General features: G+C 32.9%; 1 protein-coding gene across 2 annotated transcripts in view; it reads right to left on the bottom strand.

Moving 5' to 3' along the window:
• Window positions 1-26,543, bottom strand: part of AQR (aquarius intron-binding spliceosomal factor) — a 97,646-nt gene that overhangs the window by 69,486 nt on the left and 1,617 nt on the right. Inside the window, exons 2-11 of one of the 2 annotated variants that reach the window (XM_012766344.3) lie at window positions 22,956-23,012; window positions 20,444-20,484; window positions 15,459-15,494; window positions 12,108-12,228; window positions 9,909-10,049; window positions 8,125-8,193; window positions 6,977-7,077; window positions 5,516-5,592; window positions 2,543-2,607; window positions 1,243-1,359 (exon numbers count right to left, since the gene is read on the bottom strand). In XM_012766344.3, the coding sequence (XP_012621798.1) occupies window positions 1,243-1,359; window positions 2,543-2,607; window positions 5,516-5,592; window positions 6,977-7,077; window positions 8,125-8,193; window positions 9,909-10,049; window positions 12,108-12,228; window positions 15,459-15,494; window positions 20,444-20,484; window positions 22,956-23,012 (825 nt within the window). Of the gene's footprint in view, window positions 1-1,242; window positions 1,360-2,542; window positions 2,608-5,515; window positions 5,593-6,976; window positions 7,078-8,124; window positions 8,194-9,908; window positions 10,050-10,094; window positions 10,115-12,107; window positions 12,229-15,458; window positions 15,495-20,443; window positions 20,485-22,955; window positions 23,013-26,543 lie in introns of those variants that run through there. The other variant, XM_076004233.1, reaches the window with a different exon arrangement.

Raw genomic sequence — 26,543 nt, forward strand, 5'->3', positions numbered from 1 at the left:
ATACCCAAGCAAACATGCTCTATGTATGTGAAAATAAAATATGTGAATAAATTGTTAAGTCTATTTCATATACACTGTCTACTTGTCCAAAGAAGAACTTAAACTGCAATCCCAATACTGAAGAGACATTAAGCAGGTAATCAAAGGAAGTCCAGCATTTTAATGAATGAAATGAAACAGAACATTTTAATGAAACAAAACAAAACAATAAACAATCTTATCTATCTATATCACCAAAAATTTATAAAACGACACTATAGGGGGAACTACTGAGGTCTCTTACTTAAAACCCTCAATTAGGATTTTGGAATTCATAATTGGAGACACTCTTTTTTTGTGTGATGCTTCTATTACGGAAAAACAGTAAAGTGAGGAAAGCTAAGTTATTCATTCCTCTCATGAGTCTCCATGGCCATCAAGCCCCTGCTTTGATTTAGTTCCTGCAGCTAATGGGGCCCTGCTTTCCCTGAGTGGCAGTAGCATCCACAGAGCCCACTGGCTGTACTCAGCCCAAATCTTTATTATTTTTAGTTCTAATCTATGGTACTAGATACACTACTAAGAGCTTAACATATTTTAACATAGGTGACAAATCACTAGGTAGAAATTTTAAAAAAGAGAGAGAAAAAGAGCAGTGGTTCACAAATATAAGATAAAAAAATAAAAAGAATATACGTAAACACACAAAACTGTTTCTCCAATTACGACCTCATTGAAAGACAAGCATTAGAGGTTTGTCAGATGTTTTCTTTTCCATCACATTACAGGAAATGTGAAATACTAGTACTTTGCCTTCCTACCTGAGGTAGGATGTACACTCTATGCTATCAATTGCCTATCATCATCATCTTATGGAAAGACAAAGTCATGGTACTGGGGTATAATTCATTTGAAATTAATGTTTCTCATCTACTATATTCCACAGTAGTTATTAATAAAATCGAAATATGTGAACATGTGAGACTATACCCACAAAATCATAATTTAGTCCAATAACAAACCCACATATCATTAACAAAAGGTTATAATATATAATTAATAAAGGCCACCTATATAAGAATACATTCCTTTCATATATTAAGGTTTGATTTCACTTTAAAATGACTAATTGGGAACTTATATCATTCAATTTGGTATTTTTAAAAGTTTACTTTGTGCCATGCCCCACTCCCACTTGCATGGCAAAGAAAAGATCAATTTAGAAATTAAAATACTAACATGTTCAGATATATCAATGCTTACCTGGGAAAAAAGATGGCCATCCTCTTCCCTATGAACAAGATTGGAAAGGTAACAGTGAACCAAAAGGTGGGAATCATCCAGGATGGTATTAAACCAGCGCCTTGTGGGTAGTAAGGCCTAGGAGAAAAAACATCATAGCAATAAGTTTGTATGTATTCTCAACAGCTAGAAGTGCAATCTACTGATATTTGACTTTTTGTTTAATTACAAAGTACCCTCCAGCCTTCCAAAAGACACACTATACACAATGCAAGAGATCTGGTTCACACTGTAAATTAACTCAGTGGCAATGTTTCTAGTTTTAAAAACAGTAATGATATAACTGATAATAAAATAAATTTTATGTTTTAAGATAAAATTGACAATAAAATCTAGCACTAGAAGGATCTCATAGATCACCTTGGCCAGTAGTTTTCAAACAAAATCCTACATAAAATCCCAACACATTGCTGTGTGTAAATTAAAACGTGGAGTACAGACCCCAAAGTGGAGACTCCTGTCTCTGTTTCTTCTTCCTACATTCCCTTATGACAGTCAGAAAGACAATGCCAAGAAACTGAGCCAGAAACAGCATGAAAACTACTAATCTAATCAAATATCCTCATTTTATGGATGAGATTATTGAGATACACAGAGACTATAAACTGATTACTCAGAGCTAGAATTTGAATGACAGTATCATGAGTGACTGTTAGTCCAATACTCTAATACTCATTTCAAGAAACCACACATCCTTTATCTCCAGATAAGAACAAATGTGTTGTCTTTCAATTTTCCACATTAAAGAGAGAACGGAAAAGAAATGGATTCAATCTGAATTATATCAATTCTTTATCTGAACTTGCCATTAAATTCTGCACCTAAGTATGAAATCTTCTTTTTTAAGAATCTTAATTTAAAAAATTGAAAATAGCAGTTATATTTTTCTTCATCAATATTAGACACATTTAGAAAAGTGAGATTATCTAAAAAGATGGTCATAAACTCGTGACTTCAGCCATTAGCGAAAACTTCATATGAAGGAGTATTAAAATAAAGTACAATAGAAAATAAATTGCCATTACTGGACTCATGTTTAATAACTATACTGTTTTTCTCTAAGAACAGCAGTCCATGCTAGATGGGTCAGTCATTTGAAAACCTCAAGGGCCAATTACTTGTGATTTTCTACTCTATGTGACACCTCGAAACAGGTACAAACAAAGGCCAGTTTGGAAAAGAAATATTTCATATATAGTCATATGCTTAATCTTAGACCCTTAATGATTATATAGCAGAAAGGTCACTGTAGATTTCTTACCTCTAGATCAATCATAAGTTCAATAAATCTTTCACAGTAATGAACTTTGTCCATGGTAACAGGTTCTAGACATGAGAGAGAAAACATGTTAGGCCATTTGCATGATATTTCTTAAAATTGGCAGTTATTTAATAATTTAAACAGTCATATGTCCCTTATTCATCAGGATTGGGCTAAGGTTCAGAGTAAAAATCACATATATATTTTTTAAAAGGCAGAGGTAGACTGTACCCTGATAATTTAGCTCTACAAACATGAGGAAATGAAAAATCTAGCTTGGGTCAGAAGTGAGTGTTAAAATTCAAGTTTGCAAAGATTACTTAATGATTAGATTTTAAAAAACTTGGAAGATATAAAAACCCAGAAGGCAGTTTTATATCAGTTTTTGCTCCATTTTCCTTATTGTCTACACATACTAAACTTCTAAAAGTTCTCTCATATGTATAAACACAAGTATGTGTACACATATATACTTATATGTATTATTTCTGATATTAAAATGCCAATGACACACAGAGCAATAAAATATTTTTTAAATCATTATCTTATTTTATGCTATTCATGAGCATAATATACTATTTTTATAAACATTTATTTTTGTTTTTAAATAATTACAACCTTGTGACATGAAATAGTTTCAGAGTACAAGTTTTTTTCCTAATGCCAGGAAACAGTCTACAATTTAACCAGCTAAAACCATCCTGCCAAAACGGTTTCAAGTAAATGGAGATAATTTTAGGGTCCCCGTTGCTGCTTAGTTTAAGGACTCCCAGCAGTGACAAATCCAGTGCCAGATTTATAGAAGGTATCCTCTAAATACTTAAATAAAAATCTATTTATTTAATTGATTTATAATATACAGGAAAACAGAAGGCATTATGTGAAGAAATAAATGTGAATACTTTTGTGACTAATATTTCGAAATGTTAACTGGAAATTTTCCTGGGATTCTATGTGCATAATTCAGACCCTGAAATAACTGAATCACAGCTTATTCTAGATCTTCACTTTCTTGGTGGGGAAACTAAAGATCAGAGAAAATTACCCGATGAAAGTGTAGAACTACTGTGGCTGGTTAGGAGTGGAACCCAGGTTTTCTGAGGTATACATATGGTTGTTTAAACTAAAAATTGTAAAGAAGCAATTTTTAAATTAAATCTAGTCAAACTAGCCCTTTGTTGCTATCTTTTGTTCTTGTAACTGTCCAAGGAAAATATTTTTGTCCAAAACAAAAACAGTGAGGAAACTCTGTATCTTTATTTACAGCTTGAGAAAATCACTGTCAATGGCCTATTTAAAATTAAGAAACAATGCTTGGTGTTCAAGATCTGTGCTCTGCTGAATAGAGTTGCATGTTTTTATGTTAGTTGACTTTCCTGGGTATAACGCTCAGTATAGAAACCTTGCTATTTCCATTACAGACACAAATATATCCTTGTCATTTGTCTCTTAGATATACTATAGTTTTTTTCCCCTTCCTCTGACAGCAGTCCTAACATTTCAGGCCATCCTACACAGATTTCCAACAAGTGTTATCAGTGTGTTGTTTTATGACCCTATCAAACGAAACTATAATCCTTCTTAAACCCTTTTAAAAATTAGCTTTCTATTTCCAGGCTATGTAATCCATACATCTTCATACCCTCTCAAAACTGGCACATTTTCATCATCTTGCTGGTTCCTTTACCAGCAAGTTGACAAACTGTGATTAAAGCTCAAGATTAAGAAATTTTGTTTTCTGACAATATATAAACAACAGTGGCAACAGCTAGTGGTTTACAGGCTATTAAAATTGCTACAGGCACTTCTTGTCTTTCAAACCTAGATGAACTAGACAAATATTCCACAGTTAGAGACATCAATTTTTATGACCCTAGTTATTACAGACATTAGTAGTTCAAAACACTCGTTACTATTTGTACCAAGAAAACCCAATCTTAGTCCTCTTTCCAGGTTTAAGACACATTAAGTGTCTTTCCATTAAGGAAAGATTGAAATATACTAATATTAAGTAACTTAGATTATAAGTATATGACAACTTTTTCTTTATACTGATGCTGGTAGTAGTATTATGCCCCAAATCAGACACAATTGATTTATAGTATTAATATCTACTCCTCACTAAAGTATAGCTATGATTTTCAGTTGTAAAACATTACTTAGAGGGTCAGTGTAATTTCATTGTATTTAGTTTAAACAAAGCTACAATCTCTGATGCAAAAATATAAATATGGTACACTTATAGAACTGCTCTTAGACTATACTCCACTTAAAAAATAAAATATCATTAAACAATGTCATCTAACATAACATATACCCCTTTATTAAGTAAATAATATTCTATTTGCTTTCCGAAATGCTTATAAAGATCTTACAAACCCAACATAATTTAACTAATCCTTCTTGGTACATAGGTATATAATATACATCCACATGTATACGTATGGGTATGTACAGCTAACTCATAGTATATTTTAATATTAGTCTATACTCTATATAGTATACATTTATTTTTTTTCGTCAATAAATGGGGAACATGATGGAGGAAAATCCTTCCCATTTCATTTTTTACCTAATATCTCAAAAATAATTCTCCTCTTCCCCTCCAAACAGTATTTGGTATTGCTTAAAAACACCATTTAGCACCATATTATAAACAACATGCAGATAATGTCTATGATCTTCTTGTTCACAATTATATCCCAGTACCTAGTACAGGGCCTGGATCTAGTAATTAAAGTAAAAAAATATTTGCTAAATAAATGAACATTTCAATAACCATGCTGGTACCATAACCCTACAAGGCAATCCCAATGCTTAGACTGGTATATACTTGAAAAGTAGAGGACATACAATTTATCATTACAATTTAAAATTATTCCAAAAGCAGTTTTTAGATTAGAGATGAGTGAATACCATAGGAACATCTAAACGATAACTTTACAAATGTGCTCAGTAAAAGAAGATAGTTACCAGAAAGTGGTACTGATTTCAGCACAGAGATAAACTTCTGGATGAGTTGTGAAAGAAATCTTCTTTCTTGATAGGCCCTAAAATCAGAAAGAATATTAAACAATTATTTTTGAAAAATAGTTATTTAAAAGTGAAGTTTGAATGCTGACCTCTTCCTAAATTGTTCACATGTTCCATTTCTAAAATTGGGGCCATAATTTAAACACACTGCTGCTTATCTATATATAAATACAGTATTGTATAAAGAAAAGGAGAGCCACATTACTGGCCTAATAATCCAGCTAAGCAAGCACCACTTTCTCTCATTGTAGAAGTTTTCACTGTGACTTCAGGGTCAGAACTAGAAAGGAGTTCTCAAAATTTCATTTATAGTCTGCCCTTAACATTAAAAATCTAACATTTAAGGTAGTTAAAATGAGAGGAACAATTTCATACTTTATTAAGAATAATAAAGTATTACAATGGCTAAAGATTAAATGTTAATTTAAAAAACAATTTTCTACTCATTACTAATTTAAGATACACTAACTCATCAACAAACACTTTTTAGGTGTTGCGTAACTGCAAATGACTGTAATCGTCCTGCTGGAAATACAAAGGGAGGAATGACTAAAATCTACTTGAAACGACAAGTCATATGATACAAACATAATTAGTAACACAAGATAGTATGTAATTAATAAAACTGCTGTATCTCCTATAACAGTACCTGGCAAAATGAACACTCAATATTTGTTGAATAAATGAATGATAGTTGGAGTGTGTAAAAGTCATTGTGAAGAGGGAAGGTGAGGCCGGGCACGGTGGCTCACGCCTGTAATCCCAGTACTCTGGGAGGCCGAGGTGGGTGGATCACTCAAGGAACTGGCCTGAGCAAGAGTGAGATCCTGTCTCTACTAAAATAGAAAGAAATTAATTTCTAATATATAGAAAAAATTAGCCAGGAATGGAGGCACATGCCTGTAGTCCCAGCTATGTGGGAGGCTGAGGCAGGAGGATTGCTTGAGCCCAGGAGTTTGAGGTTGCTGTGAGCTAGGCTGACGCCATGGCACTCACTCTAGCTTGGGCAACAAAGTGACACTCTATCTCAGAAAAAAAAAAAAAAAAGAGTGAAGATGTAAGAAAAAGAAAGAGAAGTTGGATTAACAGCCTGAAGATTACCAAGAAAATTGAGAACCATCCATGAGGATGATCTGAGACAACAAGTAGCAAGAAGAACAGTGAGTAACTCTATATAATACTTATCACTGGCAAAGAGAAAAGAAAAAAAGCACGGTGATGTTGTGGCTTCCCCTTTAGATCTTTCTGAAAAATATTCCTATGACAGTCTAAGTAAAAGCACTTACTAATAATGTATTTGGGCTCAGTACTATATAAAAGGAAGCAATAAACCAGACAAATCATCTAAGACCCATAACCCAGTACAATAAGCTAATATGGAACAAAGCTTTGCCAACATACTGTTCTCTTGCTCCTGGATCCATCTTTTCATCATTCTTTTTAATCAAGTTCCAGAATTTTCTTAGCTTAGGTGTTTTTTTTAATTCTAATTCTAATCGTGCCTGAAAGAAAGATGTGATATTCAATCACCAGTAACCTAAAAGTTTACAAGGATAAGGATTATATCAACTATCAGGTACTTTTCTAATATATGGATATGATATAGAGCAATATGATAAATCCTGAAAGCACATGACAAACCCTGAAAACTAAGAAATGAATATTTTTAAAAATTATTCAATTCTAATGCCTGTTACTAAAAATATAACAAAACAAAGTACCTTTTCTAGCCAAGATTTTTAAGCTCAATAATCAACAAAATTTTTTTAATTTCTAAATTAAGGATTTAAATCTGAAAAATATAAACATTAACACTTATGAGCATAATCATTGAAGTTATATAAGTCTGAAACAAGGAACAAAAAACAGCTATCACAAGTAAACAAGGAAAAGTCCACATCAGGGCATATTCTCTCTTACAGCACTTGTCTCTTTTTAACTTAGTACTAATTATCTATATATGCCTATGCTTTCATCCCCATCAGATGGTGCCTACAAATGAGCCTGCATATCTGTGTATATACAGAATCACCCATGTGCAGGAAAATGGAATTTTGAATAAGGTATTACACTGAAATATGACAGTTTTAACTCCCTAAAATGTATTAGTTTCGCTTTGACACTTGCACATATTATCTAATAAAGATTTGATGAAAAAATGGAAGTCTTTAATATTAAACATGACCCAGACCCATTCCTACAGTTGTATATACATTCCAGTCAAGGGAAATAAAAAATTCAAGTCTATGTGTAGTCTCATCCAAAGTCATACATCAGAATAATAACCATACTTTGCTAAATTAACCTCCTTTCCCTACAAGCTCAATGGATACTACCTTATTTCACCTCACAATACTGAAATTAGGTGAAACACATATTAGATTGCACATAAAAACTTTAAAACTGTAATAAGTTAATGCACAATAACCTTTCTAAGCAAGAAAAGGGGATGTTTAGCTACCACTTTTATATCCATGTTAAAGGTACACAGTCTAAAACTGCATTCCACTTAAACGTACATGCATAAGATTCTGAAATTAGATACTTACAGGCTGTAAGCCCATCCACATTGGAAGGGAGATAAGCTGCTGTACTTGACTCCGTATCAAGTCTACTTCCTGTTTAATGCATGGAGAAAACAAGTTTAGAAATATAAGAGCATTTCTACATAAGTCCTTACATAAAGAGTACACTGCCTTTTTAAGTCTTTTGGGGAAAACATGCCATAAACACTTACAAATTGATGATATTTGAATATTAAGAGGTTCAATACTTTTTTAAAAAATCGATCCTCATTATTCACAGATTTCATATTTTCAAATTCACCTACTAACAAAAATGTATTTTACCTCCAAAAGCAATACTCTCTGCACTTTAACAGTCATTCACAGCAGAAAGTGGCAAAAAATTTTGAGTTACTTGATACACACATTCACGGTTGAGACTGAACTGACACTCTGCTTCTCTTTCAGCCTCTCATAATAAACAAGTATCCTTTTTGTAGTCTATTTAGTGCTACTTTTTCTCATATGTTTGTGCTTTTTGTTGGTGATTCACTGTTTAAAATGGTCCTGAGCACAAGGCTAACGTGCTGTATAAGCTGTATAATGTTTGTGGGTACAAAAAGGCCGTGATGTGCCTTATGGAGAAAACATGTGTGTTAGATAAACTTCGTTTAGGCACAAGTTATAGTGCTGTTGGTGGTAAATTCACAGTCACTGAATCAACAATACATATTAAAATAAGTTGTCTTTAAACAGAAACACACATAAAATAAGGTTATGTATTGATAAGTTGACAAAAACATTGTAACAAAAGCATACAGGAACCTAACCTTATATTCTCCAATGAGCAATGGTTCAGTATCAGCTAAGTCAAAAATGAACATAACTACCTCAAGTAACAAGAATTAACTGCAAATTAATAAAGACAAAGCATTTCAATAATAAACTAGTTTTTAAGTCGGTTAAATCTAGCACCAAACTACTAATACTAATTAAATCTTCTTTTTGTTCAATTTCTGATAAGGAATCACTTTTACTTATATTTCTATTTGCACCATTTATTTTAACAAATGTTAATTAGGTAACAGTGCTATCCACTGTGAGCATCATAATCTTTTTTTTAATGCCTTTATGAGATCCAAGTAAGGCAATACATGCATACTAGTAATAACCATCCATCTATCAACATTCAGTCTTTGGGATAAGAAAGAATTCCATTCATTCTCATGCACGGGTCTAAGTGCATTATCAATTCTAAAGCACTTATCTTTGAATATATATGCATATACCTTCAGATAACCACAGTAAGGAAACTCAAATAAAATATTAATTACTGAAAATATTTTTAGAAGATAATCCCTATAAAGGATGAAAATGTATCCCATACAACACATTTTCAAAGATCATCCACAATCGGCCTTAATCAGTCAACTAAAAATACAACTCTTCAGCCTATGCATGAAGCATAACTGAAAAGCAATGAAACTACATTTTTATATGCAGCTTATAGCACAGATCTCCTTACTCAAACTTCCTATTAACTAGGCTCTTTGTTGCTTCTCATTTTTGTGTTCTTCCTTTGTAGTTTCAATTTCTTTATCATTTTTCTTAGAGTCAATAGAAAAAAGGAGAAATCAAGCCCAAATCTATTAAAAAATGAACATATCTTACAAAATGGTTTATTGTTAAGAGGCTGAAATTAAGCTTTTACCATTACTCTTATTCCCTGCTACTGTGGATGAAGATTTGGCTACAGATGTAATCTTATCTAAACTCAACCTTAAAAAAAACAAGAAAACTTGAAAATTTCCCCAAAGTATAAAAATTACCAAACTATTGAAGCAATGATCAAGAAAAAGTAGTAAGACTGTCTGTTCATGGAGTGAAAATTCACCATCAGTTTCAGCTAATGCCGCTTTTAAGATGTGCTTAAAAAAGAATGGGAAGTGGTCTGGCTTCTTCTTGAAAGTCTGAAAAGAAAAGAGTATAAATTTATTTTGAATTGGCTTGCTCACCTGTTTTTCCCCCTTAAAGAAGCACTGGTAGGCTGTTTAGGAGTCTATTAACAAAACCAAAACATTACAAAAAGATTATTTGTATGTGTATCAGGAGCATTACATGCTTACTTATAATTAACGGTATCAAGTCAAATATAGGTTTCTGACTGGACAATGAGAGAGTTGCATGAACCTTTAGCTAATAAAATAACGGTCTTAATTCCTTTAGTTTTTCTTCTACAGTTAGGTTTTGTTTTCTTATTAAAGATCTGAAGTATTTTAATTCTTCTGATTTAGGCAAAAGAAACTGTATCTTTAGCAAAAATTATAGTTTTCACACTGTAATTAATCTCAAGACAGCCTCTCCTGCTTTATATTAGCTCCTTACTCTTAACATGTAAATATAATGTAAATATAGAAGGTAAATATACTCAAGCCTCTTTGATCTACCTCCTTGTACTTACTGCCCTGGACAAGTACTCCAAATGCATGGTCTATACTAGTTGTTTCCATTCACTCCTCTAAAACAAGCATCCACCCACATCACTCCCCCGAAGCTGTTATGGCTGTCAAGTCCAATGGACTCTTATTAACCCTTAATTCCTTTTCACTGTATCAAAGGGTTCTCTTCTTGTTACTTAAATGGCAGTGTTCCTGGGGTTCCAGCCTTATTCTCCCCCACCTCCATTACTTTAACTACCACATGCTAATGATTCCAAATACACATCAACAGTCCAGATTTCTCTTTTTAGCTCTATAACCTTAGATCCCTCAGTTTACTAGACAATTTCATCTAGGTATTCCAAAAGCAGTTTAAACTAAGTAAGTCCAAAACTCAATTCAATAGTTTTGTATCCTCCAAAGTATTCATCATCCTCTATTACCTATCTTGGTAAATGGTATCATCATCTATTATACTCATCAGTTGCCTAAGCCTAGAAGGTTATTGAAAACAAAACCTTTTCAAATGCCACTTCAATTAATTATCAAATCTAATCAATTATTCTTTCTAAATCTGTGTTTGTCTTCAAAGTCTGTGTTGTCACCTCTGTATTTCAAGCCCTAATCACCAAAGTGGTTTTTAAAACATGCAAACTGATCATGTTATTCCCTGGCTCAAAAAATTTTCCCTCTTCCTTTCTATAATAGCTTAAGGCAATCAATATCTCAGATCCCTCAATAAGACATAAGACTCACACTCACTTTGAGCTCTAATGTGCCCCAAGATGGCAGTCAATGAATATTTGAGAGAACTGCCCATGGTTTGTTTTATCTTAATGACTCTAACACCTTCTCATTTTGGAGATCATTCTCTCAAAAGAGATGAAAAGAATTCATGCCGTTTCTTTATTTAAAAAGTCTGACTGGAAGAGAAGAAACTCTTTTGGTAAGGTAACTATTTTACAGTGGGCAAAGAAAACCTGGATTTTGGACTGCTACTGACCAAGCCTCTGTTGCACCAGCACAAAAATAAAACATCAGTTCATGAAAAATTTCAAAAAGGAAAAACAGATCCCAAATCAGGGACAAAAAGAAAACTGAAATTACAATGTAAACATCTGTCTTGACTTTGAAAATGCTTCTTTATTCAAACAAGTATATACCCCCTGTTGTGAAACAAGACACTGAAAAATATTATCTCATTTGAACATTTATCTATTTGTACTTTATAAATGTAACTTTCTCTTTGCCAGCTCCTGATGTAAGTCTTCATCATACATGCCATTCTTTGTTTTAAGCACAAAGCAGAAAAATAATTCCACATTTGTAATTTTTCAATTCATAATAAATTAATTTGAAGAAAATATGAAACTGAAAGAAAACTGGTATCTTTCACATTCTTTTTGTCAATATTTACTTTAATATTGGGTAAAGTTCTACCCTAAAAGTGCTAATTATTATTAGATCAATAAAAAGTTCTGCACTATTTATTATTACATCAATAAAAAGTTCATCACTAAAAAGTTCATTCCTTTGGAATGACCTAAGTGGGCACAGAATGAAAGCTATAAAGTAATTTAAATCTGTTACCTCCCATGCAGGGACATTTTCTCTGAACTTCTCATTCACCATACAGCAGATTGACATTAAATAGGCCTTGCTGGACACCTCTGGAGAATAATTCATCCAGAGGTAATTTTCAAGATACTGGCTGTAAAGAGTAAAAAGTCATAGAATATTTCATTAGTTACCATGACTCATTGGAATATATCACTCACCTGGAAAGCTGTATTATTTATAACTTTCTGAAAACATTTTGAAAATCTATATTTATGATTTGAAGAATCCTTCACAAATTTATCAGTAATCTAGGTCACTGCTACCTGCTACAAACTTATATGTAGAAAATTTGGCCTTGGAGAAAGACAGTTATATACTTTCAAGTAATAAGACATCCAAGGTTACAACATGCATACTTATCACCATCAGATCACTGGATATTCCCTTATCTAAGCCTCTTCATGAAGTAAAAAACAAAAATACTTGACAAATTGTCAGCTCTAAAACAAGATTATATGACGGACACTCTTACTGACAAAAGTATCTGAGACATTAACACTTACTCATATCAAGACTTGAAATCACTTTCAGAAAAAAGGAAGAGAATTAACAATTAAAAAGAGGCTTTGTAATATTTAATTTATGAGGTATTCAACATAAGTCAGTTTTCAAGGTAACTGAAATTTTCCCCTCTACATGCCATAATTCTTATTTAAAGACCTTGGTGGAAATATTCCTACACAAATTTAAGTATTTCTGATTTCTCAAATAACACATAGCCATTTGTTGCCACTCAAGATAGTTATAAACATTAATTATGACACTGGGCTATAAAATACTCTCAAGCACTAATGGAAAAAAGCAGGAGTTCTTGCTTCTGCTTTAAATCACTAAATGTGTACAATTTTTCACACACACCCACGCACTGTTAAGTGTTTTAGATTCTGCTATAGCACTACAGTTTTTCTACTTTCTCTTATGCTTTAAGGATTCTGAGTTTTTCAGCAATCAATTCTTTTTGCTTAATTTGCAAAAACCTAAGGAAACTGGGTAAGTTTTTACCAAAAATAATGATCAAAAGGATCCAAGTGAAAGATTAGATTATTTCACAAATAAAATAAGTGAAGCTTCATTTCATTCTTTTCTTTTTTTCTGAATTATAATCCTTTAGAATTTCTGTCAGCAATAATATTTATCTTTGTCTAACATTTATTTCGTGACAGTTTAGCTGGGTGTATAATTCTAGGTTGAAAGTGATTTTTTTCTATTTAAGATAATGGAATGAAATGTCTCATTCCATTATCTTCTCTATTACTATAATTGAAAAGTCTACAATCTATTTGTCCTTCCTCCTCTTTGAGTAATCTGTCTTTTCCCTTCAGCAGATTTTAAGATCTTCATTCTGTCTTTGTTGCTCTGTTCAGGACTTATTATAGTACTTCTAGAATCTAAAAGACTCATATTGTTCATCAACTCTAGAAAATTCTTGACAATCATCTCTGGATTATTACACTGGATTATTATCCTAATATGCTCTGTATTTGGGAGTATGAACTTACCTTTATCAGAGTTTTATATACAGAAATTTTTTGCAGTATAGTTGAAATACACATTCTTCCAGAGTATCTTTATATTTGTTTCTGTCAGATGCCCTAGGATATCATTGGCTTGCTACAGATTTTAATAGCAATGTCTTGTCTTGGGTATTATCTGACTACACAGCAAACTCCAAATCTATTCTTTACATTTTTTTAGATGAGGAAATTGAGGCAATGAGGTCACTGATTTGCCTATGATACAGGTATAGTTCTTACTCCAAAGTACGTATCTGTTCTCCAAACTTAAGGAGTAGTTTAACAACTCCCTAATTCTATTTCAGTAATTGCAGCAAATGTAACTGATATATAATAATACCTCATTCCAATGACTTTTACCAACAAAACCCCTCTTCTTTCTCAGTTCACTTTTCTGTACCCAGCTACCTTTTCCATGACATCTCATTTTCCACTCTAGCAAAAGACAATCAATTACTCTCTATTACAAACTTTAGACTGTTTATATCTGGAAGTTGACCCAGAGAAGATTACATTCGTGTATCAAAATCACACAAAAGTTCCTGAAAGTTAAGAACCCACTTTTTTAGTTATTAAAAATTTTTCATTGTCATTGATGCTTTTGATCTGTTTCGTTGCTTTCCACTTCAGCTGCTGCAATTCTCCTGGTTTCTGGACTCTAGAATTCTGGTTAATGCTAATTGCATATCACTATCCTCTTGATTTTTATCTGTCATCCTGAAAGGAGACATGATATCGTAAAAAAGGCATATTCATCTAATGGCCAGAGGAGTACAATTTCTAGCCTCAGTTTTCTCCTCTATAAAATAAGATCTTACTGGTATTATTGTGAGGATTAAACATTATAACAATATAGTCTTAGGATACAGGAGATACTTAATTTACTAGCTAGCTAATTCATAACTATAAATATCAATTTTGCTCTATAAAAATGGTAAGACCTACTTCACCTACTCCATGCTTTTTTTGGGGGGGGTGGAGGGCTAAAGATCAAATTAGTTTATGTAGGGAGACAGTTATTAATACAGAGGTTCTGACTTATAATGCAGACCAGATCTCAAGGAAGTATAGAAAAGGTGAAAAACCATGAGCTTTGGCATCAGATACTGGCATCCAAGCTCTTCCAATTACTTAATTGCATTATCTTGAACAAATTACTTAACTTTCCTGCTCTCAGCTTTTTTTTTTCAGTAGATGGACAGGATAATACTTACTTCACCAGATTGCTCTGGGTGCTTTGTATATAAAATGTTTAACACTGTGCACAGCACAAGCAAGTGTTCTGTTCAATAAAAAGTAAATATTACTATCATCAACAACAATTCTGGCTTTTATTTTTGTCATAGTGGCCACACTTTGTAATATAATCTAATCCACCTTCATAATCTAAAAATTGTACACTCTCTTCAGTCTGAAATATTTATGTTACCAGAGGCTAGGTTGGAATAATGCTACCTTGATAGTTAAGTTTTAGCCTGGCAGAAAAAATAATTGGCTATAGAATACACTCCAATTTATTCCCACTGATCACTATCAAAGCTAGGTAAGAGTTCAGAAATAGTCAGTGCATGCTATCTTAGCTAGTGAGAAACAAATATAAATACAAATTATTCTGACAATGGGGCTTCATCTTTGAAAACAAAGACTATCATACACATATTCCAAAATAAGTCAACCACAAAAATATAAATCTCTATAAATTCAGAATTATTAAAATTTTCTTAACCACACACAGAAATATAAAGAAAATTTAGCTAAAAATTAAATCAGATTTTCATCTTCATCGAAATAATGACTTTTAACTCACCTAAATTCCAACAGCATTATCTTTCTAATAGCAAACCTGAAACATAAAAATTGAAATAGAGAATGTAAACATTTCATATATAAACATTTCCAATATAAATGTTTATATTTTTAATATAAATATTTCCAAATGTATTTTGTAATCTTTTATTTTCATATTAACTGACATATCAAAATACACAATATCAGATCAAAACTGCCAAAGGCTAGCTCAACTTCTTAAGCACTAACCAATATGCATTCATTCAATACTCAAATGGAAACATTCTGCTAAAGAGTCATGTCCTCCTATGCCGGGCAAGGTGGCTCGCGCCTGGAATCCTAGCACTCTGGGAGGCCGAGGTGGATGGATCGCTCAAGGTCAGGAGTTCAAAACCAGCCTGAACAAGAGCGAGACCCTGTCTCTATTATAAATAGAAAGAAATTAATTGGCCAACTAATATATATAGAAAAAATCAGCTGGGCATGGTGGCACATGCCTGTAGTCCCAGCTTACTCAGGAGGCTGAGGCAGTAGGATCGTTTGAGCTCAGGAGTTTGAGGTTGCTGTGTGAGCTAGGCTGATGCCACAGCACTCACTCTAGCCTGGGCAACAAAGCGAGACTGTCTTAAAAAAAAAAAAAAAGTCACATCCTCCTAAAAGCATACAGCATATAAGTATCTATATTGCAAATGTGGAAATCAGATGTTTCCTGTGCTTCTTAGTGTTCACAGTGAGCCCAAAATATCAGAATATTGTGGAGGAAATATCAGATATTCATATCTCTCTTTATTATGCTCTTTTTTTAACAGAAATATTTTGTTTTATATGAATAAACAATGCTATTGTCATAGGGTATTTCTCCAAGGGCAGATTCAAAAGGTCACTAATTTAGTTTTATCATTTTGTAATATGGAAATAAAGTAGACAGACCAGAATACTGCTAGATAATTCTTGGCTGTGAAAATTAAATGTACATGTATTATGAATTTATAATACCACAAGAGACCATCATCCTGTCAAAATCCTATTTCACTGATTTCTGATCTCTTAAATAGTTTCACTGAGCAAGCAATGTCACAGAACTTCAGTGAGAATGGAATGAAGGTCTTTACTTTATGTGAAAGCACAAAAACTTCCTGAGTGACATACTCTAGATCTCCACCTGCAGACATTTCTCTTGAATTGCATGTTAGACAACAGAATTTACTCAGTGTCCACTATACACAGAACTCCACAATTAATTTCTTCAGCTACACATAGGACCTCATTATAAAAGAGAGAAAATCCTGGCTCATGAGAAAAAAGACCAATATTCTAGTTATGACTCAGTGTTACCTTGGCAGTGTCTTTCAAACATTCTGGGACTCAGTTTCCTCATGGATAAAAGAAGTAGTGCAGCCAAGTAAATATATCAATATTTACTGAGAGCATCATGTATCGTGCCTGACACTGTCCCAACGACTTAAAATGCATTTCATTAAATACTCCCAAAGTTGGATAAATTATGTACAACAAACTGGGTCTGTTAACTATATTATTCAACCTGATAAGGAAAAAAGAGGGAGTATGAAAAGGTGAGCTCCTCCACAGCTATAATTGCCCCGTTTCCTCTCTTGGGATATGATTGTGTGAAAACATGAGGTCTGGAGCTGTGGCAACCTTTTTAACCACACAGGAAAAGCCAAAAAAAAAAAATTTTTTTTTAAGAGACTGACAAGGGCATTGACATTATGAACTTCTGAACTACCTACTTCCAGATTTGTCAAATAGATTATTAAAAAAATAAATAAATAGTGAACAAAAAAAATCAGCCACAAAAGAATATATACTGTGTGTTTCCATTTGAGTTCAAAAAGAAGCAAAATTATAGTGTTTGTGTTTGAATGCTTACATATAATGTTAAAAAAAAGGAACAAGCAGGGAGGTTCTGAGTCGCTGACAATGTTCTGTTTTGTTTTTCTTTTTAACTAGGTGGTGGTTATGAATTATTATTATAATTAATAAGGCTATATATGTCTGTTTCATGCCCTTTTCTGTGTTGTATTTTATAATAAAAGGGTTTACACATTTCAAACAAAAATAAATATACTTGGGCAAAACTAAATTGCTCTCTATAAGTCACCTCCTTTTTTTTAAGCACAAAAACTACTTAGATGGATTCATAACAGGATTAATAATCACACCAAAGGGTAACAGCTAAGAGATTTCTAGAGGCCAATGGACTGTTATTTAAGAACAGAGTATTGATTAAGAGCCCGGGAACCAGGATTTAGTACTTGGCTGTGCCTCTAACTACTGGGAAACATCTTGGGCAAGTTACTTAACCTCTCTATTCCTTGGTTTCCTCACCCATAAAATGAGGATAATAATAGTGTCACAGGGCTGTGGAATAAATGAGCTCCTATATGCAAGGTGCTTAGAACAGACTCTGGCACATAGTAAATACTTAACAAATAACAATTATTATTTTAAAAATATTTTAAAATGAAATTAGATGAAAATATATTAAGACAAGCTTACTAAATCTGACAATGGCAAGAATTGCAAAAATGAATCAATTGTGTAATATACCATACACTATACAGTGACTGGGTAATATGACCTTTTAAGAGGTAATTTTGAGATATGAGAAGTGATTATTTATTTATATGTAATAATAAGAAATGGTTATTTCCCAGATGCCTCCTGGAAAAATAGGGTTGATGTACAAAAAATGAATATTATGAGTACCTTAATGTATAACATTAAGAGTATCTTATGGTTATAAACTGAATATTTTGATAACCTACAAACAACTTAATAAATATTACCAAACCATTCCTCCAATACTGAAGATACCATGAGCGCACAGCTCAGCAAAATAATTCCCTCAAACACTAGTCTAGAAAATTGGTCATTTAAATTTTTAAATACAATTACAGTTTATGTGTTATAGAAGTGCTTTTAGTGTTCAAAAATCTGTACAAGATGACAAAATAGTTATTAAATGTGCCATGATACTCTTAGCAAGCCCTGCTAATGACACTTCTTTCAGCAATTAAAAACAACGTAGCCAAGTCTACATGGCTTAAAAATCACTGGAAGCTTTTTGTTATTCTGTTATAAAAAATTATCTTTAAAGAAAAATGTTAACAGCAAGGGTTTAAATGAAAAACAAACAAAACCCAAATAACTTCTATCTACTGGAATGAAAGCCTATTCTGAAGATTCAAACTAATTTTCAGATTGGTGTATCCTTAACACACACAAAAAAAGGATCCTACAGTTCATCTATCTATTTACTCATCCTTAGTTAAGTTTTCTCAGGCAATTTCACCATACCCACTCTCAACTAAAAAGTTGTATCTGCTTCAATGTCATATCTTCAGAGAAGATTTGCCTAATTATCCTATCCAAAATAGCAGCCCTTGTCACTATCCCCTACCCACACTTTAATTCATTGCACTTACTATTACCTGACATTACATCACATCTGTATGTTTCCTGTCTGTCATCCTCACTAGAATGTAAGCTCCATGAAAGTAGGACCTCTATCTACCTTGTTCACTGTTGTATCTTTAGCATCAAAATGGTGGTTGATACAAAGTAGGCTCAACCCAGTCTCTTCTGAACTATATACCTACATACCCAACTACTTATTCTACATCTCCAACTCCATGGCTCTTAATTATCTAGAATTCAAGATATCCAAATGTGAACTAAAGATCCACCTAGTCCTACCCCTAACAATAGCAAAAGTCAGTAATAGTACCATTAACACCCAGCAACTTAAGCAAAAAATTCTGGGGTCATCTTTGATTCTTCCCTTTCCCTCATCTACCATATCCAACCATCAAGTCTCTTCACTTCTTTCTCAAATAGACAATTTCTCTCCTTCTCAACTTTTCACACAAGTCCAACCCATCATTACTCTGAAGCTGACTAATTCAATACACACTTAAGTAATTCCCTGCCTCTTACCCCTTCAAATCCAAATTCCCTTTTACTAATATCACCATTGTGCTTACAACTCTTCATTGAAAAGCTTCCTATTGCTTTTCAAATAAAGAACAAAATCCTTAACATGACCTTTGACTCTGCCTACCTCTATAGGCTCATGAATCAATCATTATAACAAAAAAATCAAAATAACTAGCCTCTGAGTTTGACACTGCCATAGACTTCTCTTCACAATATTTAGCCAAATTTACTTCCTAAGATACAAACATATGAAAAATATCAAATACAAGATTTTATAAAATCTGTAGCATTCATAATATAAATGTTTCCATTTCATATTAAAACCTTTCATCAAATACCCTTTTAAAATATTCACTGGTCATACATGTCTACAGGTGCATACATGGAAAGATGCTCATGATATACTGTTAAATTAAAAAAAATAGCATGATGGAGAATCATGTAGAGTATAAACCCTTTCTTGTTTGGAAAAATGTGGGAGGAGGGGCTGGGAAACAGAATAGATATATACATAGGAAATAAATCAGGGGTTAAAAGGCAGGGAAGAATATTGAAACATCCTTTTCTATATATTGTTCAAAAATAATTCTTTTTTTCAAATTTTATTATATATTTTATATATTATGTATATATTATATAAATGTATATTATATATTATATAAATGCATAAAATATATTATTTTGAATTTATTACTGTACATGTTTTACTTTTATAATATTTTAAGAATATTTTTTAAAAGACTAGTCAGAAATGATAAGAAAATTAGTTGAATTGAAATAAAATATTTAGCTTTTACTCTCTCTCATCTTCCTTCTAAAGACAAACTCTATAGGATTTAATTCCTCCAATCTGAGCCAAAAATTAGAAGGCAAAGAAATAATTTATCACTCTTCAGCACCAAAATACAAAGTTTTTCTAGGCACCATCTCCCTGAGCAAATCAAAAAATAAATAAAAGTTCCAAGTTATGATCACAGAAGTTCAGACAATATCCAACGTGGTCCACCCCTAATGCCAATGTATAAAATTTAAACTCATTCCTACCTTGATTTGACAATTTCTTTCTCATATATATCTTCAATCACCTGTTATCAAAAACATAAAATGTTTAATATCTCAAACAACTTTTTTAAAGATCCTAAATTGATAGTTTTCAATTGGTGAGATTATACATAATAAACTGGTTTAGGAAAGCTATCAAATGTTACTACTATTGGCCTGGTGTGGTGGCTGGCTCACACCCATAATCCCCCAGCACTTTGGGAGGTCAAAGCGGGAGGATCTATTCAGGCCAGGAGTTTGAGATCAGCCTGGCAATGTACTGAGACTCTGTCTCAACAAAAATAAAAAAGTTAGGCAGGCATGGTGCATGCCTGAAGTCTTTCCTAGCTACTCAGGCAGCTGAGGCAGGAGGATCATTTGAGCCCAGGATTTCAAAGTTGCAGTGAACTATGATTGCACCACTGCATTCCAGCCTGGGCAACAAAGGAAGACCCTGTCTCTTAAAAAAAAAGAAAAAAATTCTACTGCTAATGAAATAACACTTAATAAATTTTTTAAATAATGACATTACATTTCTCAAAATGTGAAATAACAGAAAGCAAAGTATAAAAAGATATATCTAGCTCAGGATTCATTAAGATGATTTATATTAATAACATTTCTAGAGAAAATAAAAATTTACAAAGTCAGGATATTTTTAAAAACTTAATTTTAAAGTTTTAATTGTTATCAGACTCCATTTAAGAGTCCTAACAATGTGCTTCCAAAAGCCAGGCAGAAAGTAAAAGTGTGAAGATATAATAGAAACTAATGCTAATCGTTATATCCGGTTATCCAAATGACCATGATAAGGCCTTAGAATTTCCATTCATTTGAATTAGACTGAGCAGAATGGTAAAAAATACTTAAGAATTCAGGCTCTGGAGTTAGAAGCCTGGTTCAAAACATCCACCTTCACTACTGATGGCTGGGATCCTACAGCAAGCGGTTCCTGACCTATCTAAGCCTCAGTTTCCTTATCCACAAAATGGATATAATAATACAAACTACTATATAGAGTTGCTGTAAATAAAATAAGACAGGGCATATAAAGAATTAGTACAAATCATGGCACATAGTGAGCCTTCGATAATAGTTATCGGTAGCAATAGAAGTTAATAGTAGTATTAGTATTAATAGTAGTAAAAAAAAAATCCTGTACAATTATGAAGTTCTTTAACATGGTATAATATAATATTATTATATGGTAACTATAATATCTTTTAACTGCTCTAAGTACATTTGTGAAATAAATGCTTGTGGGTGGAAGAGGGAGGGAGATGATGAGGAAAGCAAGCCTCATTCAATCTAGAAGAAATTGTTATTGCTTTTCTTTTAATAAAATTTAAATTAAATAATAAAATGAAGACATCGCTATCTTTAAATACCAACCTGTAATAAAGTTTTTCTGAAGAGGCACATATAATTTCATCTACAATTATCTAGTAAAAACTAAAATGATCGGGATATGAGTTTAATCTCTAAAAAATCTTAACCTAATTAGATTCAACTCAATGTAGCAGTGCCATTAGAATATTTTTGTTATTAATGAAAAATTATCCTAGAGACCCTCAGCTCCAACACAAACACAAAAATAAACAGCATATAGTAATATAAAGTAATGCTGCTGATAATTAAGAGTAATTAATGAATGCCATGTTTATGAATATCCTTCTAGGGAATAAAGTAGGATTACTGACAGAACAAAAATATATTTATAAGGATTTAAGCTCAAAAAATGTAAGAAATTTTGGGTTAAAAAGTTCATTTTTAACAAGGGTATCTAAAGTATCACAATTTAATTTATAAGGGCAGAACTTAAACTGACTCTTCATTATTTGTTGAATGATATGTAATATGTCACACCTATTTCATTTAAAGACCTCTCTTTAAGAACCTATTCCAATGAGAATTAACTCTACATTTAGGAATTTTTCCTTTAATTTTTTTTAAATTGCTTCAATTGAACCATAAGTCCATTCCTTTATTGACTATTACTGGTCCTTAGTCATCTAATCCCTGTGCTATGTAACCCTCACTTCTTCCATCATTATTACAGACCTTTATCTCATTCACCAACCTAAACATAAAAGAGAACACAATAGATTTTATCCTAAATGAACTGTCAAAAACTTATACAAAAATTTATATATCTTTACAAAGATATTTATTAAATGATCATTTATAATAACGATAAATTAAAAATAAGCTAAGAATTTATAAATAGAAAAATGGTTAAATAAATTATATACACATGCATTTCTGCAAAAGCTTAATGGAAATACAACAAAATGATAAGACAAGTTATCTCTGGGTAGTGATTTTTATTTTCTTACATGTAATTTCTGTATTATCCAAATTTTCTAACATGAGTAATTACTAGTTTGATAATCAAAAAACTGTATTTTTAACTTTCAGAAAAATTCTGGAGAGCTTTTGTTGAATTAACCCTTAAAAAAGAGATACAAAGAGTATAATATTTTTTTAAAATATCTTGCAAACCAAAAATACTTACCTTTATATCAAAAGGTGATTTTTTCTTGATGTGGGGAGCCCAGTATTTACATGCTAACTGCAAAAGTAAAGAGTATAAGCAGTAAGTCATATATTCATGCCATTGTCGAGCTAGAAGACTGAAAGCATTCAGTAAGAATCTGTTTTTTAACAAGGCACTACTGGCATTGGGGGACAGAGTAATTCTGAAGTGACTACATAGGCATGCAGGCCAGTTAGCATCCTTGGCCCCAATCCACTAAGTGCCAATAGTGCTTTGCACCTGCAACCTGCCATTGCAATTTAAAAAAACCAAACCATACCTCTCTAACCAACCCTATGGAAACAATACAGCCCAGTTAATAACCATGCAGTCAAACACCTTCAGCATTGTGATAAGGAAACCCTGGTCTAGAAAAAAATAAGTGATCTGCCCAGGATTACAGTTAGTTAATAGTTGAGCAACTATTAAAAACTAGATTAAAAATCTTAATGAATGTCAATTTGTAAAATAGTAAACCTTTAAATGATTAGTACATACCCAGGACTAAAAAAACTATAGTCTATTAGCTGGTTATTACAGAGAATAAATCAGTTGGTATGTTACATTTCAGTAGATTAGGCTTTACCTGGAAATTGTGAAATTTAAATACATATATACAATCTCTCCAGATACTTAGATGGATTGTATAATATTCAAGAAACAACCTGGTCTTATTGATTTTGTTTTAAACTACACTACAATCTCTTAAAAATCTATCAAGCACAAAGTCTCAACTATTTATTAAAAAGTGACTCTGCAAAGTGTCTGGCATATTAGAGGCACTTAAATAATGTTTGATGAATGAATAGATGGACAAATGAAGTAAGATTTGAAATGTTACTTCTCTGACAGTTTCCCCAACACTATTTGATGGTGATAATTGCTTTTTCCTTCTCTTTATTTTGTAAATAACTCTATTATAGTCTTATCTTTCTGTAGAGTAATTATCTGATAGCTTATCCACCTTTCTTCTTTGTTTAATCTGAACATTTAAAGAGATGGGACCTGTATCTTCTTTGCTTTTTTATAACAACTCAGCACTTAATACAGTTGACACACTTGAAAAGACTCCCATGCAACTGGCTCTAAGGAAAAGCCTCTAAAAACATTACAGTACCTGCCTACTTAAATGACACTTTTCCCCAAATTACCAATCACTCTCTGGCCCAATAGAAAATTCTCTCCTGAGGCCCAATTATTCTGTGGTATTCTCACTTCCTCATTCTACTCCCCACGTAAGCATCACACAAACTCAGTTTCTTCTTACATCACGCCCTTCAGAGAACTAAGTCTAATCTGTTCTGATGCATTCAGGGAATTACAAATAAAAACATAATTCCTATCTTCTGATCTAAATTGCTGATTGTACTTCGGTACTTTAAAGATCCAGAAAACATTAAGCACCTATCATGCTTCTTTTCTCTCTCTGAGTTTCTCCTTTTCCTTGGGGTCTAACTCGTGATCTTTAAGACATCACTATCTCTAAGAACATACTGCCCTTCCCCAAACTCTCTAGTCTCACATTAAATAAAAACTTTCCATTTCCCACTTAGTACAGCTCTGACAACATAGATTGTTCAAAATAACCTTACTGAAAGACTGTAGCATTAAAAAAATGAGATCATAAAGTTCAGATCTCTGATCTTCTTAAAACTAAATTTTAACCTCTTTACTTCATTCAAGAAATTAATTTAAAAGCATCTTCTCTGGCCAGGTGTGCCAGATGCTCAGAAATTAAATTTTTTAAAAAAGAAGAAACACCTAAACCCAGATGTCCAATTCTTCTACTTTCCTAGCTCTACACCTCAAAGTCTATCTCAAATGGCACTTTCTCAATGAGAAAATTCTTCCTGGAAATTCTTTCCTTAGACAAATGTAATCATTTTAAACTGTTCTCAAAGCACTTTCCCCACATCTCTATTCTGGTATTTCTCACATTAAACTATGTTGAGATTTTTAAGTCTCTAAAGTCTCCTTCCACATACTATGAACTCCTTGAAGACAAGGATCACCTTTCTTTGCAGCCTAGAAGAGTTCAAACAGTATTTGGCAAATATTAGACATTAATGTTTGCTATCATAGCCCAAGACTGCCAAGAATCTTCATTTCTCCCACTACATCTTAATGCCCTGCCACATTTATTCATTAATTCATTCATTTATTCACTCAACGAATACTCACCACACAACGTGTGCCTAGTACAATGCTAGGTGCTGGGAATGCATGGGGAATAAAATAGACATGTTCCCTAGCCTTACCTCTCACAATCTAATGCAAAATACAATAAATGTTACATGTTAAAACGACATTCTCTAAGACACAGCATTCAGTCCTATAGTTTTAAATATTATCTTGGGTCAATAACTCCCAAATTTATATTCAAGATCTTGCCATTTGTGCTCTAGGTACACACTTTTTCAACACTTTCAACTGAATGTCTACTGTGCATCTCACACTTAATGTGGCCAAATTAGAATCTTGACATTTTCCACTAAACCTTATCTTTTCCTAGTCTTCTCCATCTCAGTAAATGTCCAAACCATTCACCTAATTGTTCAAACTATTCTCAATTTGTTCCTTTCCTCCACCTCTCCAAAAGTAATCATCAAGTCCTACTGCCTCTAGCTTCCGAATATATTCAGTCTACTTCAATCTTTACTAGTAGAAGCCACCATCATCTATACCTGGACTAACTGGTATCCCTATTACTACTTTTGCTCTTTCATCCCCAACCAATTTCCACACTTCACCTAGAGCAATATTTCTAAAATAGTATTCACAAACTGCAATTAAAATCCACTGTATTTAAAATAAAATTCAAACTTCTTACCTCAGCCTCTACAACCACATATGATCTGGTCCCTGACACATTGCTGTGTCCTCATCTCATACCATTCTCATGTTCGAGCCACTCTGGCCGTCTTTACATTCATATCTTAAAGCATTTGCATTTCTATTCCCTGTATTGTTTCCTTGCTCTCCCCAAACTGGCTTCTTCTTTGCATTCAGGTGTTAGCTCAAATGTCACTTCAGAAAGGACTTTTCTTGACTGCCTTTCCTATACCCCACACCCATCAGTGTCCCAAAACCATGTTTCATTTTCTTCATGGCATTTATCAATGTCTGAAACTATACTGTTCATCTGTTTGGCTCTTCTCTCTAAAATGTAAGCTCCACAACAGCAGGAAACTAAGACTTTTACTGCAAAAATGCAGGTATATGGGGAAATAGTGCTCTCATCTAGGTTAAGTTGTCAGGAAAAGCCTCTCTAAATTAGTACAGTAGGATAACAATGAAAAAGGGAGGGTGGGAAAAAATGATTCAAGCAGAAGGAACAATGTTGAAAAGCCAGGAGATGAAAGACAACACAGCACATTCAAATTAACACAGTTCAGTATGGCTAAGGCAGAGTTAGAAAGGGAGAAGAAAGCGATATAAGCACAGGCCACTGGCCAGGCACAGTGGCTCACACCTGCAACCCTAGAACTATGGGAGGCCGAGGTGGCAGGATCACTTGAGGCCAGGAGTTTGAGACCAGCCTGCGCAACATGGCACACAATACTTTGA

This window comes from Microcebus murinus, chromosome 6, assembly GCF_040939455.1.
Source record: "Microcebus murinus isolate Inina chromosome 6, M.murinus_Inina_mat1.0, whole genome shotgun sequence".
Classification (NCBI taxonomy): domain Eukaryota; kingdom Metazoa; phylum Chordata; class Mammalia; order Primates; family Cheirogaleidae; genus Microcebus; species Microcebus murinus.